This window comes from Microchirus variegatus (genome assembly GCF_963457635.1).
Source record: "Microchirus variegatus genome assembly, chromosome: 22".
Classification (NCBI taxonomy): Eukaryota; Metazoa; Chordata; class Actinopteri; order Pleuronectiformes; family Soleidae; genus Microchirus; species Microchirus variegatus.
This window is the reverse complement of record NC_139823.1, coordinates 8,410,963-8,435,504: the sequence shown is the minus strand read 5'-3', so window position 1 is coordinate 8,435,504 and position 24,542 is coordinate 8,410,963. Positions and strand designations below refer to the sequence as shown.

Here is a 24,542-nt window from a genome sequence, read left to right as displayed (position 1 = left end):
CTCACGAGACTAGGTTTTAATACTAAGCAGAGGTGGAGGGAACTAAGCCTTATGGGAGCAACGTCACTCCCCCGTGGCATAACAGCCTCAGTCCGCCGAGTGCGCGCCGCGCACACCGTTACCAGAGGACGCCGGGATCACATCCATCCTCCACGGAACGCGAAATGCTTTGTGAACTGACTCGAAGGCGAACAGTCCTCCCCGATTCCGTTGCGTTTCGGCGAGGAGGCATTCACATGCTCAGGCATACAAGCGGGATAAAGAAGTAAGAATTCCCATTTGAAGTGGAAACAGAGAGAGAGAGAGAGAGCGCGCTCGCGTCAAGTATGCCCCGTGGAGAAGGGAACATCACCCAGAGCCAACATCTGTAACTTTACGGGATTTACTTGCAAAGGCGCTTTTAAAAGGAGGATTCCGGGATATTCTGCGTTCAAACATGCCTGTTAGAAGAGGTCACGTTGCGCCACAAAACACATTCCTTGGAACAATAATTCGGAAATTCGAAGGACAGAGTAAGTATATGCTCTTTATTTAAGTGAATACTTTTACTGAATAACACTGGGACAAAAATGAAAGAAGTACCAAATATATTGTATAGTACATACTGTAATAAATAGTTCATACACTATGTAAAAATGCTTAGAATGAGTTTTTATGTTTTTTTTTTTGAATAACAGCAGCATCAAATCAGATTATGTTGAAATGATGAGATCTTAAAGATATTGTTTCCAACATGTGTGAGTTACATTTTTTAATTTACATATAACAATGAATAGCAATAATGAGATTATTTAAGATGTGACTGCATTGATGTGGCGTAGACTCTGAGATCACATCTACCTCAGCAGCCATATATAGCACATTTATACTCTCCTCTTCTTCTTTTTTTCGAGCAGACCGGAAATTTGTGATAGCCAACGCCAGGGTGGAGAACTGTGCGATCATATACTGCAACGATGGCTTCTGCGAGATGACAGGCTTCTCCAGACCAGACATCATGCAGAAGCCATGCACCTGTGACTTCCTCAACGGCGACCTCACCGACCAGGGAGCCATCGGCCAGGTGTCCCAGGCGGTGCTGGGGTCCGAGGAGCGCAAGGTGGAGATCACTTACCACCGCAAAGATGGTAAGTCAGTGAACTGGCACAACACTGCCATTGTCATCGCATGCCCACGAGCCAAGGGGGTGGGGGGGGGATGTTTGTGTCATGTTGCTCTTGAGAGAGAACCCACTGCACTCTTCACTGTGTCCTTTATTGATGTGGCCTGTCAGTTTGGTACCAACCAGCCAGAGTCAATTACACAATGCACCGTACACGCCACTGACTGAGAGAATAAGAGAGTAAGTGGTCTAGTATTACTCCTTTCTATAAGTATAAGGGCCAATTCCAATTCCTATCTTAACCCTCAAGCTCAACCCTTAATCTTAACTGGCCCTCATAACCAAGTGTTGAGGGTTATTTTGTCACTTAGAAATGGGACACCCCTTAAATGCAGATACGTCTTCAGACTGTGGGCAGAATAACGCGAAAGCTGCGTCCAGTCTGTCAACTCCAAAAAAGAAGAAGAAGAACACATTTACGTCAAGATTATTTATTACGATCCGACATATTCAGCTGACAGTTACCACACACCACGGCTTATTGAAAAAGTAAGCGATAGCAAGCGATCGCTTGTCCGCACCGGCCGGCTGTTGACAAAAGATCGTAAAATAAAAATAAAAGTTACGCAACAATGACGTAAGTAATCCATAAAATGGGCCTAAACTAAGATAATACAATGGTTTTCATAATGTTTATATCTCTATTAACAAAGAAAATACTTCATTTGTTAGCGTACTCGTTTCGCTGCTTTCAGCGCCATCTTTGTTATGTCAAAACACGCAATGCATTCTGGGTAGCGCTTGCTCCCAAGGGTGGTCTTGGGAAATCTCAATATTGAGGGCGATACAGCCCTTAAACTTGCCCCTCAACTTAATTTTCCTGAGAATCGGGACAGCACTTGCACTAGAGGGAGCGCATTTTTGAGATTGAGGGTTAAGCAAGGAATTGGAATTCACCCTAAATCTGATGTAAATGTCAGTATTAGGGCAGTGTGTTGGCAAGAATCTGGTAATACAATGTCTATCACGATACGGTGTGACAATACGATATATTGGGATACTAAAATTGGAGTGGAAGAAGTATAAATAACCCACAAACCACTGCCACAATGCAATGTCTGATATGAAATTTAAAAGAATCGATACAGTATCACTAATGAATATCATCATATGTAAGCGTATACATATTTTTTATGCCCCTAATCAACATAAATCTGCTTTTTGCTCAAGTCTCACTGTCAAATACCAAGAGTCAATAATCTCCATATGAGAACACTGTGAAACACTGAGGTAAAAAAATGAAGGGCACCATCTTTTTGGCACCTGCCTTGATTTGTAACATCGTGTGCTACATAGCAGGGTGACACCAGGGAAGGAAAACACACACACACACACACACACCAAAAAAAAAACCGCTGTGGTGTGCAGTTCTTCTTAGTTTTGGATTTAGCAACAGACTGGAAACAGAAATGGGGCGGAAAAAGAGAAGGTGCTAGCTCAGGCGATAACACGATTTATGATTTGATGGACAGTGTGAGAGACAGCGGTTTGAGGGAGAGCTCATCTGCTTGCCTTGTAAAGTGTCTGCTGCCTGACTTTGCCATAAATACATTTGCTTTACAGCCCTTTTTTTTTTTTTTTTAGATCAAATACACTCACTGTGTACTCGAAGATCCGCGGCGCATTCGCACACACGACGTGTGGATTTTTTTCCGCAGTACAGGTGTCCAGTGAGCTTTAGTGGGCAATGGATCAATCCACAAAAAACGTGTTTTGGCCAGTCCTGGTCTTGGTGTGAATGGTGCTCTCGCAAAGGCAGAAATCCTGAGTCAGAGAGAATTAATATGATGTTACCGCTTAGTGGCACAAATCCCTGGATTGACCACCTCCTGCCATGCTTTCACATGAGTGTTTTTATGGTCAGCATGACATAGCCGCGCCGTCAGTCCAAAACGCACTCGACTCATCGAGGCTAGCACAAACGAGAAAATCCCCCTTTTCTCCTTTTATTTTGCACCACATTCTAGTTTATTTTGGTGCGTTTTTAAGCTCACCGTGTTCCTTTCCCCGGCCTGTGCAAACAGCTGGACCGCATGTAAAGAGAGTGTTATCTAGAAAACGGAGACATAATATTTTATTTAGTCATAAGGAGCTGGGGTTTTAATTTTTAATTGCGAGTTTGATTAGATTCTAGGCCATGGATACATGTTTAATCCACCCATCAGCAGCCATCAGCTTTTTTTTTTAAGTCACGGAGAAACACAGAACCAGCTGCTCACTGTTAAAATAGATTGTCTCGCAGACCTGCAAGACAATTACTGAAAACTCCAGGTTTTTTTTTTGTGCGAGCATGAATAGCTTAGATTTTAAGGCAACTTAATTTTGTTTCCCCATCCTCCACTCACACACATCAGCTGTGGTCCTTCTCAACACCCGTGCAGCTGTGACGTTTATGAACTACAGAAAAAACCTTCCTGCGGAGTCGTCGTCGTTGTCGTCGTCGTCGCTCTCAGTCTCTTCACAATCCTCCCCGGACTGCATCGCGGCTTCAAGACACAACTCCTAATACTCCTCAGAGGAATTTATAGTGAGCGCGTATATATGCTCATGAATAAAGATGTCAGCACTGACAGTGCACTGACTGGGAATGAGCGGCTTACAGGGTAAATGCATTAACACGGTATGGAGCGCGCAATCCATGTGCCGCCACCGCTATGGAGGGATGAAAGATTCATGGCATCTCGGAGAGCGGTGGCCCCTATTGATTCAAGTCCTCTACAGATTGTGTCTGATGGGTGGAAAGTGGATATATTCCATCTTTACTCCTAACTGTATTTCAAGTTGATCCTTTGTATTAAAACCTTCCATTTCTCGCATTTTCAACTAAATCAGCTCTGCTTTTCTTGCAGGAGATCCTCTTCCTGTAAATAATGGTGTAATTTACATTACAGTGTATAGAGGAACGTTGTTGTTTTTTTTCTCCTCATACATCAATAACACATTGGGAAAAAAAACCCCTAAAAAAGCAAGGTTAGGATTTGAGAAAGCTGAGTGACATCAGGAGAAAACAAAGCTTTTACTCTTTCCCCAGAAAAGGCAAATAAGTTAAGCTGCTTATGTGTACGGTTAGATATTAAAAAGAGTGGAACATTGGGGACTGCCGCAAAGGCACAAGGGCATGTTCTTTTAATTGTTGTGCTTCGCTCTACGCGAACAACCAAAATGAGTTTTGTGAAAGGCCCTCACACGCGCATTGATTCTCCGACGACGACGATACATTATCAATGAGATAAATGCTTTCCCTGGATGGCTTTGTCAGGCTATCCTATTCCATGGGGTGTAATAATACTTTGTACCTGAATGAGTCTTAACAAAGGGAAGCTGACACCATGCAGCAGAGAGAAGTTAAATGGATAATGACTACATAACAGCGGTAGCTTAGCTAACCGCGAATGAATGATCCGGGACATGTGGTGTGCGTGGGTGCAGGGTTTCATAGGTGACTCCCCACCGAGGGGCCGCGTGCTCCGGCTCAGGGTTTAGCGACGGGGGGGGGGGGGCAAGGGGACACAGAGTACCTGAAGTGCACAAGGTGTGCTGCAGAACCCTTGGATGACTATGATCCTAGAGCACATCCATTTTTCATCATGGTCTTTGATACCCACGAGCTGAAAGACAAACAGAGCTTTCAGCTCATCAGGTTTCATTCGCTCTCCTTTTTTTTTTTTTTGGAACGAAGTCAGCCTTTCTAAGTAGATGCAACGCATTAATGGAATCACACAATGTTGCTCTTCTGCGTCTTTGCGCTATGGATTATATACCCTAAAGGCAATTTCAAAGGGAGGAAATTCAAATTAGCTTCATTAGTGCAAAAGCGGCTACGTTATAAATAGCATGTGGAACTATATTAGTGGTTTTAAAGGAAGTTTCACTTTGAATTGGATACTAATATTTATCCACGGGCAGTTTTCGTCTCGCGGGATGCCTGATTAACACCTGTTGAGGGTGTTAATCTAATATTACTCGCGATGCCATGTGTTTTTCCCTTCATCTCTCTCTCTCTCTGTGTGCGTGCCGTCTCGACTTTGCCAATATTTGCGCTAAAATAAGTAGGATAAAATAGATCACAAATAGGATTAATTGAGAGACCTTAACACAAGTGAAAAGTGGTCTGAGGGTCAGAGCTTCTAGCGACCCCTGACGGGTCTGGAGGCGCTGATTGCAGATGAAATTAGGCCAGACTGTGTACAGTAGCTTACAGCTCTACTGAGGCAAGATACTAACTCAAGGCCCAAGGACTCCAAACAAAGGGGCTAGCTTGCTTCCATGCCCCAGTCCTGATTGGCTATGCCCCAGTTACGTTGTGTATTAGCTTAAGCAGAATAGCCCGAGACGAGAAACATGTCAGGTTTCATTATTGCGAGGACTCAGTAGCAGGCAGTCGTCTGAGAGGCTGTGCTGTGTGAAATCTGCAGTTGTGGATTATATGTGTGTAGAAAAAAAATATAAAAACCAAAATCAGCGCTTAAAAATACCCCTCCTCCTCCTCAAAGCAGATCAGCTTATGCAGATTAATTGGAAGCCCCAATACATCCAAATCAAATAGTGAGGTTTGTAAAAGTGCATAATGGTATTTGCTTTACTATGAAGGGAAAAAAAAGTAAATTATTAAACAATTATGTATTTTTAGGGCAGCTCAAACTTCGACCACGACGCGGTCTGATACACGAGTCCTTTGATGCAGCGGTCTCCAAAGGATCGGTTGATTAAGCGCGAAATGTTTTAATATTTGATGATCGAAATAGAATCTACAGTAATGAAATTTCCACCGTGAACAGAAGGCCTAAGTCTTAATACACAGTCGCTTCGTTCACGCAGGTGTAACTAACATTTCTTGGCTCCGGGAGAAACACTCCACAATTTAAGGTCACGGAAAATAATGAACATTCACTCACTCACGTAGTTACGACACAAAGGAAGAGGACGCACAAAACAGGATGGATGTACCTGATGCATGTGATTAAATGCTGAATAGTTAATTGGCAATTTTATACTTTTTACTTTTACGCAAACATCGTGACTGTGGTATTCACTTATCACGAGAGTTAAAACAGCCTTTGCCTCGTAGCGTCTTCATTAGTCGTCTCGTGAACGGGGGATTCTGTCACACCTTTGCTCTCTCTCTCTCTTTTGAGACAACCGCAAAAAGTTTTTTTTTTTTTGATGTGTTTTCTTTTTTAAAGCGCTGACAAACGCTTCAGAAGCATAATGAATCAAACTCACAATAACAAAGAACAATCAGCCCAATGTCGGTCACGCACGCGTTCTTCTTTGTCCTGCAGCTGCAGCCTTCAAGATATAAACACAGTAATGAAGGCGGGAAATGAAACGGGAACTACAAATGCAAACTTTATCAAAGAATAATCAATTATAAGTGTAGTTCCCTCCTCTCTCCTCACTGGATGTGAGGGTCTAAGGATAGAGGTCGTCACCTGCTGTACAGACTGCAAAAGCCCCTTCGAGGCAAATTGTGTTTGTGATGTTTGGCTATGTAAATAAAATTGACATTACTTGTAAATAAATAAATGCAAAAGATATTAAAAAGCCATTATTTCATTTTCTTCAGCTCTGTCATAATCTTGTTTATTAAGAAACAGAATTGGATCCTCTACTATATCGTGATAGTGTTTGTGAAGTGTTCAATAGCTTTAGTTTGACATTTAACTTTTGGAATTTAATTTGAGTGCCGATGATCTTCCAGCTGATGAGGGACGTTCCATGACGATTGTCTCCCCATCTGCTGAGGTAAACTCAAGCCCAGGGAGATTTTCTGCTGCATTCACTCACTGAGCATAGCTGTGTTTACACTGTATTGTGCTGTTATTAACAAGTATGAATTTTTCAACCAAATTGTTCCTGATTCGGGGCTTTTCTTTTCACTGAAGAATCGCTTTTAGCGTTTTGTTTCATTTCCACACAGAATATCAACTGCCAAGTTGCATCACCGTTGTGTTCGGTGGCTGTTGAACACACGGAGGCTTGTTTTGTCTCAAACATTCCGCGGTAAACGGTGAACTTTAGAAGAATTAACACATTTATGGTTAGCAGACTGTCGCAAAGAGAACTCCAGAGTCTCTTATTCATGTGGCAATCGTTGTGTTCAGTGAGCGAAATAAATGTATATTTAATGCATGAGTTATTATTCACTTATTCAGAAAACATTTTAAAAAAAACATTAGGAGGAGAATTGTTGAAATCTCATATTTTCATTGTCTTTTAAAGACGCTGTAGCAGGCAGGTGTTTTATAATCTGTGGTATTTGTCTATCTTCACCTTGTTATATATTAAGCCTGAGACCACATGAAGTGGAAATTAGGGACGTGAATCTTTGGGTGGCTCACGATTCGATTCCGATTCTTAGGGTCACGATTCGATTCAAAATCGATTCTCGATTCAACCGATTCGATTCATGCGATTCTCGATTCAAAAATTGATACAATGCATAGTGTGTTAAGGCGAATTATGGCATCAAAACAATACAGTTTGTATAAGATAATGTGATATTGTGATCACACAAAGGCAACCTTAAAGGTACAATGTGTAGTATTTATGGGTTTATATAACCCAAAATCCCCTTTTTTATACATATTATGTGCTCCTGCATTGTCTAGTCGCTGTATAATAGTTTTTGTTTCATTTTCGTAGTGTTTCAAAAAGTCATGTAAAATAACATGGTCGCAGGCCGCGGTTGCATAGCCACTGTTAGCAGCGAGACGCCATGTTTCTACCGGAGCCTGTAAGGACAAACGCGAGTGTAAGAGACATACAGGCTGAAGATGAGCAGCACGGTGTGTTAGAGTGTGTGTGTGTTGCAGAGGGGGTGGTTCACCTGGGAGTGGGCGTGTGTGCGTGCGGAAGTGTGTGTGCGTAAAGGTGGGCACTCACCGGTGACGCAGATGATAGAGAGAGAGAGAGAGTCAGGGTTGGGAGTAGCCGTAATTTTTGTTGACCGCTACCGCTACTCATTCATTCATTTATCACCCTTTTTTCCTGTTTAATCCGCCAGTCTCATTTGCACGTTTATCCATCCTTGCTGCGCTGTGATAGCTCTGTGTTGTTACATTGTTACAATAAATGCACCTAAGCATATTTGGATCTCAGCGTATCTTTATCATAATCTACTATAGCGCGTCACAAATCTACGTACCTGAGGACCCAAACCTCATAAACTCTCAGCGGCTAAAAGGTTTGTGTTTGGAAGCCGCAACAGCGAGAGAACAAAACAAGCGTCTCTTTACTTGTAGCGGAAGTCCCGCCTCCTCTCTCTCCGCTTCGTCTGCTACGGCCGCGGTAGCTCGCCCTCTCCCTCACCTCACGAACCTCATCTGCTGACACGGAGAAAGACGACGAGGACGACATTTGACCAGCTGCGGATACCATATCGCTCAGGGAAGGGAGGGGGTGAGCAGAGCACAGGTCTTTGTTGTTAATTTCAGCCTCTCCTCTAGATGGCACTATAAACTACTTATTTCCCCTTTAAGACAAAAGTTAAAATTTTTTCATTCAAAACAAATAAAAACTTTCTTACTGTACGAAAAAATAACTTTAGCATGAATAATAGCTTAGGCTAGCTGCCTTTTTCTCCCAGAAGTTACAAAAATAAACTGTACACAAATAACACAAACTGGTGTTTTGTGTGGTTTTTCAAAATAGAAAAAAAAAAAAGTTTATGAATCGTGGATGATTAGAATCGCGATTCCTATGTAAATCAATTTTTTCCCCCACCCCTAGTGGAAATGTCCTGCCTTGTTGTCCTACAAATAATCACAGTTCCTATACTCTAAGTGGTGCATCTCAATAGCAAAGTGTAAGACACTGACTATGGATGTTGTATAGGTTCATCTCAGATTAGGATCTTTTATTGATTCCCTCTCGCTCTGTTTTGTTTTTATCATCTGTAAATTACGCCTGTCGTTGTTGTTAAATAATCCACTTTTTTAAACAGCACTATTAAGAATGAACATACTCTGGTGGTTCTGGCACCTCAAAGATGACGTGTGAGTACATTTTGTTCCTGGATATTTATTTTGAGAGACAAAGGAGTGGAAATGTTGTTTTTTTCCACATTATTCTTTTACTTCTACAGTTTGTGGAACAAAGGACAAAATGTCCCACGATAATAACAAAGAGGAGAGTGGATAATGTTTGAGGGAATATATTTGTGGCTATTTACTGTTTTATTTATTGGATTAATGAAAAGTCAATATAGTAAATAACTCTCCCTCACCTTTTTCCTTTGCTCTGAAAAATGAGTACAGTGTGTAAGAAAAACAACAACAACAAAAAAAACAGATCAAAGTCAAAACCAAAAAGGGACAAAGTAGCATTAAGTGGAGGATTTCAGGGAAAGTGCTTTTTATGAAAAAGGGGATTTTCTGGGGACGGACTCGCAGTTCTCTCCAAACACCAATCTCCTGCTTCATAACAAAATGGATGTGTGGTAGACAAGATGGGTGTGTGTGTGGTCTTTTACATTTTCCATAAAATCACATGATACTGGGAAATCACTCACTTCTACCAATTCTCAAATAGTGATTCATAAAAAAAAAAAAACGTGTCTCCGTTTTTTTCCGTTGTATTTAAATAACATCGTCGTATTGTCACGTGTGACTTCTGGGAGTTTTGATGCCCAAATCCCTCTGACAGAACTGCGGCATGTTGAGACAGACCAAGCCTGTTATATTTAGTCAGACAGCAAGTCTACTGCTAATGAATGCTGCTGGCAGGGTGTCTGTGAGTCCTGAGGAGATTACAGTGAACAATGGTAATATGTGTCCTCGGTGAGAAGGAGCGACACAACAAACCAGACAGAGAGACAGGCAGACCTACACAGATTGACAGACCCCCTTTTTTTTTTTAGTCTTAAGCATTTTTGATATAATGTAACGGACACGAGGGACAGGGCAAGGTGGAGGTAGACGATCCGCTGTGGCGACACCTAAAGGGAGAATAATTTTGATTTAAAGACTGCTGCGAAAAGGCAAATACAGTTGCCTTCTTTGAAATTGGTCATTTAAAGGAGACATAATATGTCCAAGTTAACCTAGTTCCCTGGTGTCCTAATGACTGTTACATGCTTTGTTCAAAATACCTTAAGGATGAAGCACCACAGCAGTTCAGTCACCTTGCCAAAACAGCCCTGTTCAGAACACTCGCTTTTGAGTGCAGCAGTTAGCGTTTGGAAAAGCGATCATTTGCCGACTCGAGCCGCCACATTGCCGTCATATATAACATGCATCCACTGGACACGTAAATCCTCTGAGGCTGGAAGTTTGCATAGAACTCTGTGCTGTCCCCTATATCGCATAAGGGGACATATTATGCAAAATCAACTTTTTAATCATTTTAATACTTATATGTGGCCCTATGAGTAGGCAAAGTGTGAAAAAAGATCACTCGTGTTTTTGTGTTCCTCCTCAGTCTAAGTACAGGAGATAAAACACAAGACGTTGACTTCCGCACTCATTGGGACGTCCCAATGAGACATTCCTGGAATTGTTGTCTCGCGGAGCTCCGCTTTGTCCCTTAAAAACGTGAGAGTGTAGACGAGGGCAATAGTATCGGAAGAGTGGAAGTCCACGCAGTTATCTATTCTTGGCTCCACAGTGCAGCACAGAGTTCTACACAAACTTCCAGCCTCAGAGGATTTACGTGTCCAGTGGATACATGTTATTATGACGGCAATATGGGGGCAAATGATCGCTTTTCCAAATGCTAAATACTGTTAGCTGCCGGAGCTTCAGTGATGCTGACGTAGTTTCTAGGGGTGTGCCAAAAAATCGATTCACATAAGAATCGCGATTCTCATTTACTACGATTCAGAATTGATAACAGCCACTTTTATTTGTGTTACTTATGCAATATGTGATATTGCTTTTATGCAACAGTTACAACAGTTCCATCTAAGCATGGATAAATGTTTAAACTTAATAGATCTGAAAAAGACACTTTAATGTCTCCATTTGTCATTCTGTCTTGCAAAGCAGACTGGAGTGGATCATCCTTTGCACGCCTATAGATTGAAGCAGAAATCATTATGAATCAAATCGTTTTGAATCGAATCGTAGCCCTAAAAATCAGAATCAAATCGAACTGTGAGACAGTAAAAGATTCCCACCCCTAGTAGTTTCCTGTGTCTCATTTGCATTTAAGGAGACAGGCACTCAAAACTGAGCGTTCTGAACAGGGCTGTTTTGATGATTGAACTGCTGTGGTGCTTCATCCTTAAGGTATTGGAGAAACAGGGTATAATATGTCTCCTTTAAACATTTTTAAATATACTCTGTAGGCTATAACGTGGTGTTTTATGACTTTTAAGCATTTCGCTGGAAAGATAACTGCACAAATTTACATGGTTTCATCCCATACATGAGATTGTCAGTCTGCTGTGCAGTAGTGAGTCCAACGAGTGGATTTATTTTCTTTTTTTTTTCTTTTGGCAGTTTTGCCCCCCAGGCATCAATATATTTGGCTCACACAGCTCTATATCGCCAGTGCAGTGGAGAAATTATGAGATTCTGGGCTCAACACTAAGCTCCACTGCTTCACACAATGATCAGGTCATTATTTCTATAACCGTACCACAGCTCACTGAAGTGGCTGAGCTTTTATTTTTTATTTTTTAGTCCTGTCTGTTTGATCCGTTTGACTAAACCACGCTGTCTACACCACACTGGGGCTCTTGCATTGTCGCTGTCCAACTTTGGGAGGCTTAGTCCTCTTAACGCTGTATAACATTGTGCAGTGGAAAACACAACAAAGTATTTGTTCATTGGTGAAAAATAGTAACACATATGAGCACATGTACGTAAACTTAATGCAACCCCAGGGCTTATTTAATGCAAGCACTGACCTTTAAAGCAGTTCAACAATGGAGATATAAGCTGTTTTTGATTTCTGTATAATTACCATATTAAACAAACAACTAAAGATAATCCTGGGAGATGATTTGGAAAATGTGACAGAATTCCTGGCACTGATGGTTTACTTGTTTTCCTGTTGTTTTTTTTTTGTTGTTTTTCAGGAACTGAATTTCAGTGTAACACTCATATAATCCCGGTGAAGAACGAAGACGGCGTGGTGATGATGTTTATCTTAAATTTCGATTACGTCCTGGATGAGGGCAGCGACAGCTCCACGGAGAAGATAAGCCCCACATCCCCGACAAAGTCCGACCAAAGTGAGTATTTAATCGGCCGTTCTCGTCTTACTGCGACTGTAACGTAAACAATTAACATGAAGTAAAAATGGGAATTTGTCACATGTTTTATGAGACGTCCCCATTTCTAAAATGACTACATACACAGTTCCCCCACTTAAAGTATACTCGTGTGCAAGAAGCAATGTCGGGTTGCGTAACCCACATATGGTGAAAATGCTGAATTCTTCATATCTGTTATTACAGTATGTCTTTTGGGAGCGCTGCATACATATCCTGCACTCCTCGCTCTTATGTGTATTGTGTGTCACAAGGTGTAAATGTCTGTGAGACTTTCCTGCTCCTCCCTGACTGGAGGAACTCAGCGTCTCGTCTCCGACTGGGGCTCAGCGCTCTCCACATCACTCAGCGGGAGTTCCTCCGAGGCTCTGACATTAGGCCTGCGCTGCGCCGTGTGTATTCAAGCGCGTGCGCGTTTGCATTCGCATACGCACGTGCGGCGTCACGCACACGCGTACGTTTGATCTGCCTGTGCGCGCGTTTGAGTGCCATTGTTAATCAGAGCTGATTGTGTGTGACCATGCTTTGATAAGGGGACCACGAGGGTAGATGGGGAGATAAACACATGACGTGACTTCACATTCCAGAAGGTCTACGACAGGATCTGTAAAGTATGGCCTCGCCAGTGTCTTTGAGCAGCTCTTGAACAACAGTGTGCAGAAAATATCCACGCACAAACATTTTCACGGCATGTTATTTTGAATATCTTAAGAAGTCATTTCAGCATACCACACCACCAGAAATCATTCCGAATCACCTACACCTACACAGTCCTACATTTTAGTCTGGCAGCTTCTCTAAAGTGATTTCTGCATTTCGATTATTGTTTTTTCAGTAGTGGTTAGCGCTGTTTGCCTTTGCAGGAAGAAGACCTGGGTTAGAGACCCAGTCAGAAAAAGGGGCTTTCTGCATGGATTTTGCATGTTCTCCCCGTGTGTGCATGGGCTTTCTATGGGTTTGAGTCCAAAATTTGTGGATTAGGTAACTTGGACACTCTAAATTGACCATAGGAGTGAGAGTGTGAGTGAATGGTTGTTTGTCTCTATGTAATCCTGTGATGGACTGGCAAAGTTTCAAGGGTGTAGCCTCTCCTTTCGCCCTATGTCATGTGGAGGATAAATTGTTAGAAAATGGATGGATGTATGTTTTTCAATTGACTGAGAATAAGGGAAAGCTACTTTGACCGATGGTTTCCTGAATGGTTTTCAACCTAAAGAGCAGTTCTTCTCTGAGCCCCATCTTGAAATGTACCCTTTTTCTTACATCCCTGTGTTTAAAATGTTGCATCACACAAGGCAGACATCTGTACAACCTCAGGAATATCAACTCAATTACATGCACAACAGTAATCATATATGCAAAATATGGAGCAGGCAGCTCCTCTGGTTTAGTCTCACCATTATACCTATTGGCAATGAACAACGATGAGGACAGAGAGCTCAGATCTGCAGTATAATGAACTAGAGGTGAACTGCATCACCATCTGTCAACAATTATAAGATCATCCTTGAAAGGTGGCGCAAAGTGCAACGCAAGTGTCTTTCACACTGACACGGCTGTTGTTTTCCTGTCCAGCTCCCACATATATTTGTGTCTATGTTTTGCAGCCATGGCTTGGTTTAGTTTAGGTTTCATTAGTTTATTTCATTCATAGAAAAAGAAATACAATTGAACTAAAAAAAAAACAAAACACATGAATATTATTTTCTGAATGGAACGGAGCAGAAGGAAGAAAGAATCTTAGAACTCAGCAAACTCAGCAACTTAATTTTCTGCACGCACACAAACCTATATTTACAGCTACACCTATATATACAGTATATATAGTACATACATACTGTATATACACAGACAGTCACCAATATCTAGACACATTTAGGTCTAACCAACAAACATCTATCTTATAATTTATATATCTTACAATAATACTTAACTTTGAGATTAAGTTATTCCATAAATTGATGCCTATTCCTTTAAAGTAATAATGACTTTCGCCTGTTTTATTTCTTCTGTGTGTTAGAACTTAATATCTTATTTTGAGCCTTGAACATGATTTGCAGATCAGATCATAACATTTTGATTATCTTGAACTTAATGAATAATGGATTTGATGCGTCATCGTATCGTCTGACATCGACTAATTCTGATTCTCGTTGCTCTTTTTGTAAAATGAATTTGCCAAACATGGAAGGATCATTGTATTCCGTATATAAGGATTTTTTTTTTTTTTTACTTTATCGGGTAGAGCTATTGATTTTTTATTGGTGCATCAACAAGCATCTTCTTATCTGAGAATCAGCTGATATTTGGGATATATGAACTTTTACATCTTTTTTTTTACACAATGTAAAACTGCTAATAAAGTAAAATTGGTTAAATCCAGTGATCTTTGGTTGGATGTGAAGTACAAAACACATCGAAGATAATATGTCTTGTTTTCCTTAAGCCGCCCCCCCGAAAAAACAAAGAGCGCATTTACTCGAAATTAGGTCCACTTTTCTCAAGGGTATTCTCAGAGCAGATGACACCATTACCTGCAGAGAAAAGACAAGGGAGGTTGTCCATATCTCCTGCCAGCTCAGGATGTCATTAGGTTCCTCTCCAGGAAACTTGTTGAGTGTCATTTATCTATTGTAAGCTGCTATAGTTGTAACATCAGCACATTTGGCCAGAGACTTGAAACAGATGGCGATGGTGTTATGTAAGGCGGGTGGTGAGGGACGGTTACCACATGGGTGAGGCAGGGTTCACTTTCGCTCTCTTTCTATTGTTAACTAGCCAAAACTTTCACCGCGTCACCGAGATGTCATTAACATTTGCTCTCGTGTCCGCTCTGAAGATGTGGCTTTGCACAAAGAAATTGGCTTCTGTCTCGAAATCAATAAGTCACAGAAGAGCGACTGCACCATCTGCTCTTTATGGACACTGAGAAGAAATGTTTCGGCCAAATAGGGTTTTTTTGTTCCCTGCCTTGTCCTCTTTTGTCACATCCAGTTTACTAATCCTCCAAGATTTACATATTTATTAAACAGTGGAGCACAGACTGTGCTAATCATGAAAGTAATGTTTTGTTTAATACAAAATAAAGAATCACTAACAGGAATTAAAACATCTTAAAACCCATTTTTACTCTTTGGCTTTTGACCTTGGGTTCCAAAAGGATCCTTCTACAAGGGCTGAGGTTCTACCATTTGCTTCTGAAAAACCCTTTCTTCGGGAAATGGAAACATTGGTTGATTATAATACTGATGAAGCAGTACACTCTTAGAAATAAGGGTTGCAAAAAAGGGTCCTTCTACAAGGGCTGAGCTTCTACCTGGAACCATTTGCTTCTAAAAAACCAGAAGAAAGGATTTTTTCAAGGGTTCTTGGTAACACTAATGGCTCCAGTAGGAACCATTTTGATCCAGAGAACCCTTTAAAACCCCATTCCTGAATAAAAGGTTTTAAAAGGGTTCTTGGTGGAACCTTTATGAAAAGGTTCTTCCTGGAGCCAAAGAGGGTTCTCCTATGAGGACAAGCCGAAGAACCTTATATGGTTCTACGTAACACTTATATTTCTAAGCGTGTATGAGACTTTTTAATAGTTTTATTGTATGACCTGTTTATTTGTGTTGTTTTAATATTTTCTACAGTATTTTATTGTTTTATTTTATGTTTTTATTGTTTGTTCGTAGGTCTATTAGGTCACATGTTTGTATGTTTTGGGTCTGATGTACAGCACTTTGTTTCAGTTGTTGTTTAAAGTGCTTTTAAATATAGTTGGATTGGAGAAATTATGATTGGTTATTTTTTCTATCCTATATACAGATTAATGTGAAGAAAGTACAGGAATGCCCTGAAACTAAAGCCAACATCTGTTCATGTCAATATTTAATATACACCTTAGGACAGTCCCTTTGCTGAATCAGTTTTTGTTTTCTTGAATATTTATATATGTTAGTACTCTGTTGTACAAGGAATTCACATGATTTTTTTTTTTTGTCTCCACGTTTAGGGAGGAGTCGATTCTTCCGCTTCCGCCAGGCAGCTTTGAGCCTAATGAATACTAACAAGCAGTCTCTTCCACAAGAAGACCCAGATGCTGTGATGGTGGACTCACCCAAAGAGAACGAGGTGGCTTTACAGAGCTTCCCCTCACCCACCAAGAGCATTTGCAGTCCCATTGAGGCGAACGACACGCATGCCCTCATCAGCACAAGCCGCCATTCTTCCCAGGCCAGTGTTGGTCCTGAACCACTTGACCATTCATCCCCTAAACTCCCCTGGGAGAAGCTGTATCAGACGGAGGGACAACAGTCCTCGTCGTCCCTGTCAAACACCTTCCCCAGAGGCAGCATCGGCAGCATGAGACGGGCCTCATCCGTCCATGAAATTGAGGCGTATAGTTCCAACTCCAAAAACGTATTTAGGGACCGTAATAGTCAAGGTACGTACCACAGCGTGTGTGTAAGTAAAGCTTTTTCGAATTTGTGCACTGCTTCACTGGAGCAAGCCATCGCATGATGAAATTATGAGTTAACGTTAGATTGTAAAGTACTAAACCAAGACAATGTTTGATTTACACTTGCTCTTATAAGCGTTTCCAATGTTGCACAGGTTTATTACAATATTGATGTATTTATATCTTGCCTTTTTCATTTTTAGCGCCATGACTGACAACAACTTGGGTGTATCATTGTTAAATGCCTGTCAATCAATTCATTTAAAATATGAATAAGATAATTGCGCCTTATAGCCTATATTGTACATCAGTGACCTTTAGCATCTAGCTGCCACTCAGAGAAAGATTCTAAAACAAAGTCTTATGGACCTGCACTTATGTTCATGCACATACATATATATAACAGTCCCAGTGTCGGTTGTATTTTTATCCACCGTATTCCTCTGGATGCTCCTGTAGCAGTGATTATGGCTGTAACTTCCAGAGCAGAACAGGTCCTAGCAGTAAAATAGTTCTTTCCTGCGGCTTTCCACAGTTGTGGCAGCCATTACAGGTTCCTGAATGATCGTCCTGTAGATTCTATTTCACCTGAGGGTGAAACTAAAACAGGCGATGTTCCCACACGTTAAATTTCGCCATCGCTCTCGAGGAGTAGCGTCCAGTTACCGTGGAAAACCATAATTCACGCAAAAGGGTATCGTGGGGGTAAACATATAAGCCTGTTTGGTGACGTTAAATCACACGTGAGCGACACAGATGGAGATTGAAAGTGTGTCTGCTTTAGAATAGCAGACTGTAAAAAAAATATTATATATTCAAATATTCTCCGACATTATGAGAGAGAGGGAGAGAGAGTGTCAGCTGACCTTGGTCGATTGTCCTTGTTATATTTCCCTGTCAGGGAAAAATCGTATTCTTACCACTTTTAGCCATCTGTATTTGAATACACATCAGCAGACCCCCCTGTTTAATCTCCTGTAGACATTGTTTTGATGGTTTACAGGCTTTTAGAATCAGTAACATTTGGCGTTTTCCAACCCATAGATGCTGCTACTGTGCAGAGGCAACCCTGTGTGTCAAAGCACTATGAGCTGTGGTAGAGGCTGCTGCAACAGACCGACCCACCAAACCAAAACATGAGTTAATTTAATCAATCAATCAATCAATCAATCAATCTTTATTTGTATAGCCCACAGTTTACAAAACACAGTTTGTCTCATGGGACTTCACAGTGTTGGTAACATCCTCTGTCCTTAGACCTTCGACCAGGGTAATGAAAAACTACCAGGGAAAAAAAACCCTAGGGAGAAACCTTAGGGAGAACCACAGGCGAGGGATCCACTCCCTGGACGGACAGACGTGCAGTAGACAATACACAATTTAATGTCTTCATAAGATTAATTTCTTACATTTAGCACCTGGCTGACCACGATTAGATCGTATTATGGGACACTAATGTGACTGCTTTTTGTTCTGAACCAACAGGCCCTTTTAATCATGTGAAGTCCAGCCTGCTCGGCTCTACTTCTGAATCGAACATCAACAAGTATAGCACCATCAACAAGATCCCTCTGATTGCACTCAACTTCTCTGAGGGGCCCGATAAAAAAACTCATTCTCCGCCAACGTCCGAGAAAACCATCATAGCTCCAAAGGTCAAAGAGAGAACACACAACGTCACAGAGAAGGTCACACAGGTAAGTTTCAGTTTACTACCTATACCGCCGCAGCGTCCCGACCTCGCATCCAGTTGCATCTCACGTACGCGCATTGGTGGCGAAGATGCGGTTTTCTAAGCTCCATCAGAACACCAGGGGGGGTTCTAATTAACAGTCGCCCTTGGTTCTGTATGTTAAATCACACCATTGGTGGTGTGAGAAGTTGGCAAAACAACAACTGTCCTCATGACTGCACAAATACGTGCCTGATGCCTGGGTAGGAACGTCGTGAGATACACTAATTCAAAGCAAACGTTGCACCCTGCCGGTGAAACTTCTTCCCGGATGTTGACCTCCTACTTGGCATCATCGGGGGGAGAGACAATAAAAACAAAGAAGAGAAATGTAATTGCAAAGAAAGTTGGAATAATGTTGAGGGGGAAAAAAATGCGTACCCAATAACATCTGCTGTGCTCAGAATAAACAATTGTTTGCTCGTCAAAGAGCGTGTGTTTATAACACCTCAGCAGACAGCTGGGATTCAGGTTGTTTGTCAAGGACAACTCAGCAGGCCCAACACGTTCTGTCATATGGCTCAAACAAGGGCTTTCTTGTGGCAGAATTCCCTGGTTGACAAAACAAGGCGCACGGCTGATGCCAACATAACAAAGTATGGGTAGAGATGCAGATGGAGTAGCCTTCACAGCTTTAAGCTACACAAATATTGCACCTACACTATGTTTTATTAAGCATATGCTTGTGTTTTGCAGGTTAACTTTCACACAATGTGCTCCAAAAACTGTGCAGACCACAAAACACACATTACAGTTTCATCCCTCAGCAACCAAGCCATAAACCTTATAGTTGAACTCCTTTCATCACAGCTTCCTCATTCATAAATGAAGACAAACCATCTTTTTGATTAAATACCCTCTCTCCCCTGATGGCTTGAGTTTGGAGCTTTAAGACACCTCTGAGATGTGAACACTGCATCCACTTCCTGACTGCTAGCGTGGGGAAATCTATAATTCATGTGCTGAAGATAGGAGGATTTGCTGAATAGGAAGGCCCACCACCCTCACTCCTGCACTATTTTCTGCCATAAGAGAGCTCGTCTCCTTTTTTCTGCCACTGCTTATTAAGCGCCAAAAACAGGGGGGATGGCTTGGCCTTCCTTGGCGCACTGAATAATTTACCATGTAGTCAGAATTTATGGGGGTGAAGTTTAAATAGCATGTTTGCTTACCAAAACGTATGAATAAAATATCTATAGACAAATCTCCTGTATACATAATTTCTTCAGTATAATGTTTTCAGTTTTTTTTCCCAGAATACCAGATCTAAGTCTGGCAGTCACGTTATTCATAGTGACAAAGGCAATCCACATGTCCCTGTCGTTAGCTGCAATCTGACTGCAAAGTATTTACAAGGCTGTTGTTACAAGTGCTGTCAAAGCAACCTTTGAAGTGTGTACGCTGGTGAAACAAATCTTGTTAAATTGCTTCCCTACTAATTGTAAGAATAAAAAAAAGTAAAGCTGTTTAATCCACAAAGGTTTTTTTTAAAACATATAATACTACTAAGGGGCACTTTCACACCAGAGCCGTTTGGACAGGTTTGAACGCTAATCCGAACTCTGGTGCGGACCAAAACAAGCGAACACCACCAGAAAACGTGGGTCTCGGTTCGCTTACACTGGGAAACGCTAACGGACAAAAAGTTTGAACACCAAATTAAGAACAGAAAGCCTGAGTCTGCATAAATTGTTTGTTTTTGTGGTGAACAAGCCAACTCTGGGATGGATTGCCGTTTTCAGTCCTGGCCAATCCATGAGCCAGGTTTTCTATTTCCTCATGCTTTTTTTCTTCATGGTCAGTGCTCGTTTTGGGCAATACCACCCCAAAAATTTTTTTTATAACTGTGTGATATTGTCTAAGTGGTTTGGTCCACTTACAGAAGTGCATCGTGAAAGTGAACCAAACCATATGAAGGTGTGAAATTGCTTTGCATTCCCAGCCCAATCGAGCCAAGGCCCCCCTAGACTATCCTGGTGTGAATAGTCTGTTCACACTTTTCTCTATTAAGAGAATAGTGCCTCTTAATAGTCTAAGAGAAACAATATCAGCATCAGTTAAAAGTCTGCTGTGTAAGGATTCTTTGTGGACTGGACTCAAACTGGGCTCAAACTGGAGGTGTGCATGCAAAAGGCTAAAAAAAAAGTCCTGGTTTTTCCACGATAGCTGCAAGGGGGAGGCCTCCCTGAAGCTAAATCCTTTACTTTTTCAACCAGTTATACATTTAAAGGTGCCATATGTAAAAATGTGGCCAAAAACAGTTACTACATTCAAATTCAAACTACCAAGGTCTTATAGGTTTCGTTTTCTGACGTAACTGGCAACCCGTGGTTGCTGAGACTCTACTGAATGCAATGATTGGTAGACGGCGGTAGGTGGCGCCACATGCCAAAACATGATTTCAAAACATAAAACATGATTTGCAGTCTGCAAAAAAATTTTATTCCTGAGTCTCTGTGACATAATAAGAGGATTTTATGGCCAGTTGCTTTAGATTTATTACATAATGCACCATAACAGACATAGTTATGGGTAGTAATTTTTGCCATATAAGCCTCTTAAATGTTACACACTGGAGCTTTTTGACTGTTTTCATATTCAAATTATGTTTGATCCGAGGCAACTAAGAGATTGACCTACATACAGATTATGCAAAATGTTCCGACACGACCGAAGAGGAGGCGTGCAATCAGACGATTCCCCCTGTTCTGACCCCTCTCTTCACCTCCTCCAGGTCCTGTCACTCGGCGCCGACGTGCTGCCAGAGTACAAACTCCAGACGCCCCGCATCGACAAGTTCACCATTCTCCACTACAGCCCCTTCAAAGCCGTGTGGGACTGGCTGATCCTGCTGCTGGTCATCTACACGGCGATCCTCACGCCCTACTCGGCCGCTTTTCTCCTCAACGACCAGGAGGAGCAGAAGAGGCGTGAATGCGGATACTCCTGCAGTCCTCTCAATGTGGTGGACTTGATGGTGGACATCATGTTCATCATCGACATCCTCATTAACTTCAGGACCACTTATGTCAACCTGAACGAGGAGGTGGTCAGTCATCCTGCTAAAATAGCAATCCATTACTTTAAAGGCTGGTTCCTTATAGACATGGTGGCAGCGATCCCCTTTGACCTGCTTATCTTTGGCTCAGGATCAGATGAGGTATGCTATCTCTAATGCATATATATTCTTTCCTACTTTTTTAAGTCCAGATCTAAAGACTACTTAAAGCCTGAATCATTCTGTCTCAGCTCTGAAAGGATTACTTTAAATTGCATGTTGTTGTTTTTTCTTTTTGTTTGTTTGTTTCTTTTTTTTTTTTTTTTTTTGAATGGCCCTCATTCTAGAATACATTTACACGGATTAGTGGCTTACCAAATGGCAATCAATGATGCATTTATGTGAGGAGCAGGCCAACGGGGCAGTGTACAGAAGCTTACATGCTGATGTGAGATGGCTATTGGTAGGCTGGCTGCCAGGCCTCCTGGCTTGTTTGTTGGTTGGATATGTCCCCTCATGATCTGGACCCACTTCAGCGCTTTATCGTGCTTTGTAGGCACTCCATTCCACCAGAAAAGCCCCTGATTATAAACCATAATCATCTTTTCCACCACTGCTGCTGCTGCTGCTGCTGCTGCTGTCGTAACTGCTGAGTCAGTCCAGTGCGGGAAAACACATCACGAAAGGAAATGGACGTCCGTTTTTTTTAATACGATCAATCCCGAAAGAGCCGTCCTTTAATGCTCGCTAAGTGAGTTGCGGTCTCATCCGTCTGACACTGTAGATTTCCATTTCGAAAAAACTAACCTAAGGTGACAAATGGTCTGGTCTATAAATAGCTCGTCACAAACTGTGATAGCATGGAGATGCGTGACTTCTAAAAATAGCTCTGATGCTGTGTGTTCATTTTTTTTTTTCTTTCAGAGTGAGCGTGCACGTTCTTGCTCGCTTGGAATCTCATTGAGAAAATTTAAAAAAAAGGAACGGGCAGATGGTTTGCCCCGAGGCTTGTTTGATTTAACATCTTAATGAGACGTTTGTAACCTACACGCACTTAAGTGTAAACCTTTTGATTAGAGCAGGGGGGATTATGTTTGATATCCTCAGAACAGCTTAGACTGATCATACTGTGAGGGACATCATGTGAAATTGACAATATTAACTATAGAATAATAAGCTTTTTTCTTTTACTGTGAGACAAAAATGGAGTAATCTTTCTTGTCTTATCGTATACATGTAAGTCGGGAGCGGTGACCTTTTGGCCGCAACACATCACGATCAACAGAGTGTAACGGATGATTAAATCCAGAAGAACGCAGCAATGCAACATTTCAAACGTCAGCTGCCATAAAACACCAAAGAAGAGGGGCATTATCCTTTTAGTATTAATGAATGTTTTTTTAATTAGTTGCAGAGGACAATGTGGAAACTGTCAGACAGATTTAGCTTTCTTATCTAAGCGTGATGCTATACGGAAAGTGTCTCTCTCTCATCCGGAGCTCTTATCTCGTAACTTGCCCAGTCAGTGACGGACTCTGCTGCTGAGAGCGGTGGTTAGTATTTCTTTTGCTGACACCAGAGGAGCAACACATTTTCAGGGGGGGGGGGGGTGGACTCGCTGAACGTGTGTCTCTGCCTGTTCAATTAAGCTCCATGTGTGGGCTTTTGATTCCTTCACTGCTGTGTAAAGTTGCAATTAAGTGGAGCTTTAGCATTATACATTATTTCCCCCTTTTTTAAGGAAATGTATTCCCTTTGATTTACGGCGGACTGTGTTATTGGTTGTGGCATGAGCTTGTTTCTTAAAGAGAGAACGGTAACACTTTATATTAAGTACACACTATTAGCATTAGTTAAGCATGAATAAATATTGAGTTCATCATTTATAATGCATGAATACTCATTAGTATATAGTTTATAAACACAGCTATCATCCCATCAGCTGAAAAACAGTGTCCAAATAGCTGCCGTAGCAGCCAATCAGCATCCACCTCTAACAAACGAGCTCTTTGATCGACTTACAAGGGACTGCTGTCTCACCTCTGTCTGTGTGTTCAGTAAAACATTTATAACTGTGTTTATAAACTCCATACTAATGAGTATTCATGCGTTATAAATGATGAATTCCATATTTATTAATGATTCACTAATGCTAATACACTCTTAGAAATAAAAGTGCTAAGCATAAGCATATACGGTTCTTCGGCTTGTCCTCATAGGAGAACTCTTTAGGAGGGTTCCACCAAGAACCTTTTTAAAACCCTTTATTCAGGAAAGGGGTTTTAAAGGGTTCTCTGGATCAAAATGGTTCTTACTGGAACCATTAGTGTTACCAAGAACCCTTGAAAAACCCTTTCTTTGGGAAAGGGTTTTCAGAAGCAAATGGTTCCAGGTAGAACCTCAGCCCTTGTAGAAGGACCATTTTGGAACCCTTATTTCTAAGAGTGTAGTGTGTACTTATTTATAGAGATACTATATAGTAGCATTGCTAAAGTTTTGTAAGTGTGACATCATAATGTTGCTTTTATGACTGTACTTTCTGTGTAGACCACCACTCTGATTGGCCTGCTGAAGACAGCGAGGCTCCTGCGATTGGTGCGCGTCGCCAGGAAACTGGACCGCTACTCCGAATACGGAGCTGCGGTCCTCATGCTGCTCATGTGCATCTTTGCCCTCATTGCCCACTGGCTAGCCTGCATCTGGTACGCCATTGGCAATGTGGAGAAGCCCTACTTGGAGCACAAGATTGGCTGGCTAGACAACTTGGGCGTGTCCATCGGGAAGAGATACAACTACAGCGACCCCGGCTCTGGTCCCTCTATCAAGGACAAGTATGTGACAGCACTTTACTTCACCTTCAGCAGTCTGACCAGTGTGGGCTTTGGAAATGTCTCTCCAAACACCAACTCGGAGAAGATTTTCTCTATCTGTGTCATGCTGATTGGCTGTGAGTATTGCTATGGACATTCTCCGTATATTCTTTCAGGA

General features: G+C 41.6%; 1 protein-coding gene across 1 annotated transcript in view; it reads left to right on the top strand.

The window, feature by feature from the left end:
• Window positions 1-436: 436 nt before the first annotated feature.
• The window catches only part of kcnh7 (potassium voltage-gated channel subfamily H member 7), a gene marked incomplete at both ends in the record, with an annotated part of 37,906 nt that continues 13,800 nt past the window's right edge, over window positions 437-24,542 (top strand). Inside the window, 7 exons of the mRNA XM_083908457.1 lie at window positions 437-512; window positions 897-1,127; window positions 12,186-12,341; window positions 16,378-16,809; window positions 18,310-18,521; window positions 21,291-21,716; window positions 24,102-24,501. Coding sequence (XP_083764583.1) covers window positions 437-512; window positions 897-1,127; window positions 12,186-12,341; window positions 16,378-16,809; window positions 18,310-18,521; window positions 21,291-21,716; window positions 24,102-24,501 — 1,933 coding nt within the window. The remainder of the gene's footprint in view (window positions 513-896; window positions 1,128-12,185; window positions 12,342-16,377; window positions 16,810-18,309; window positions 18,522-21,290; window positions 21,717-24,101; window positions 24,502-24,542) is intronic.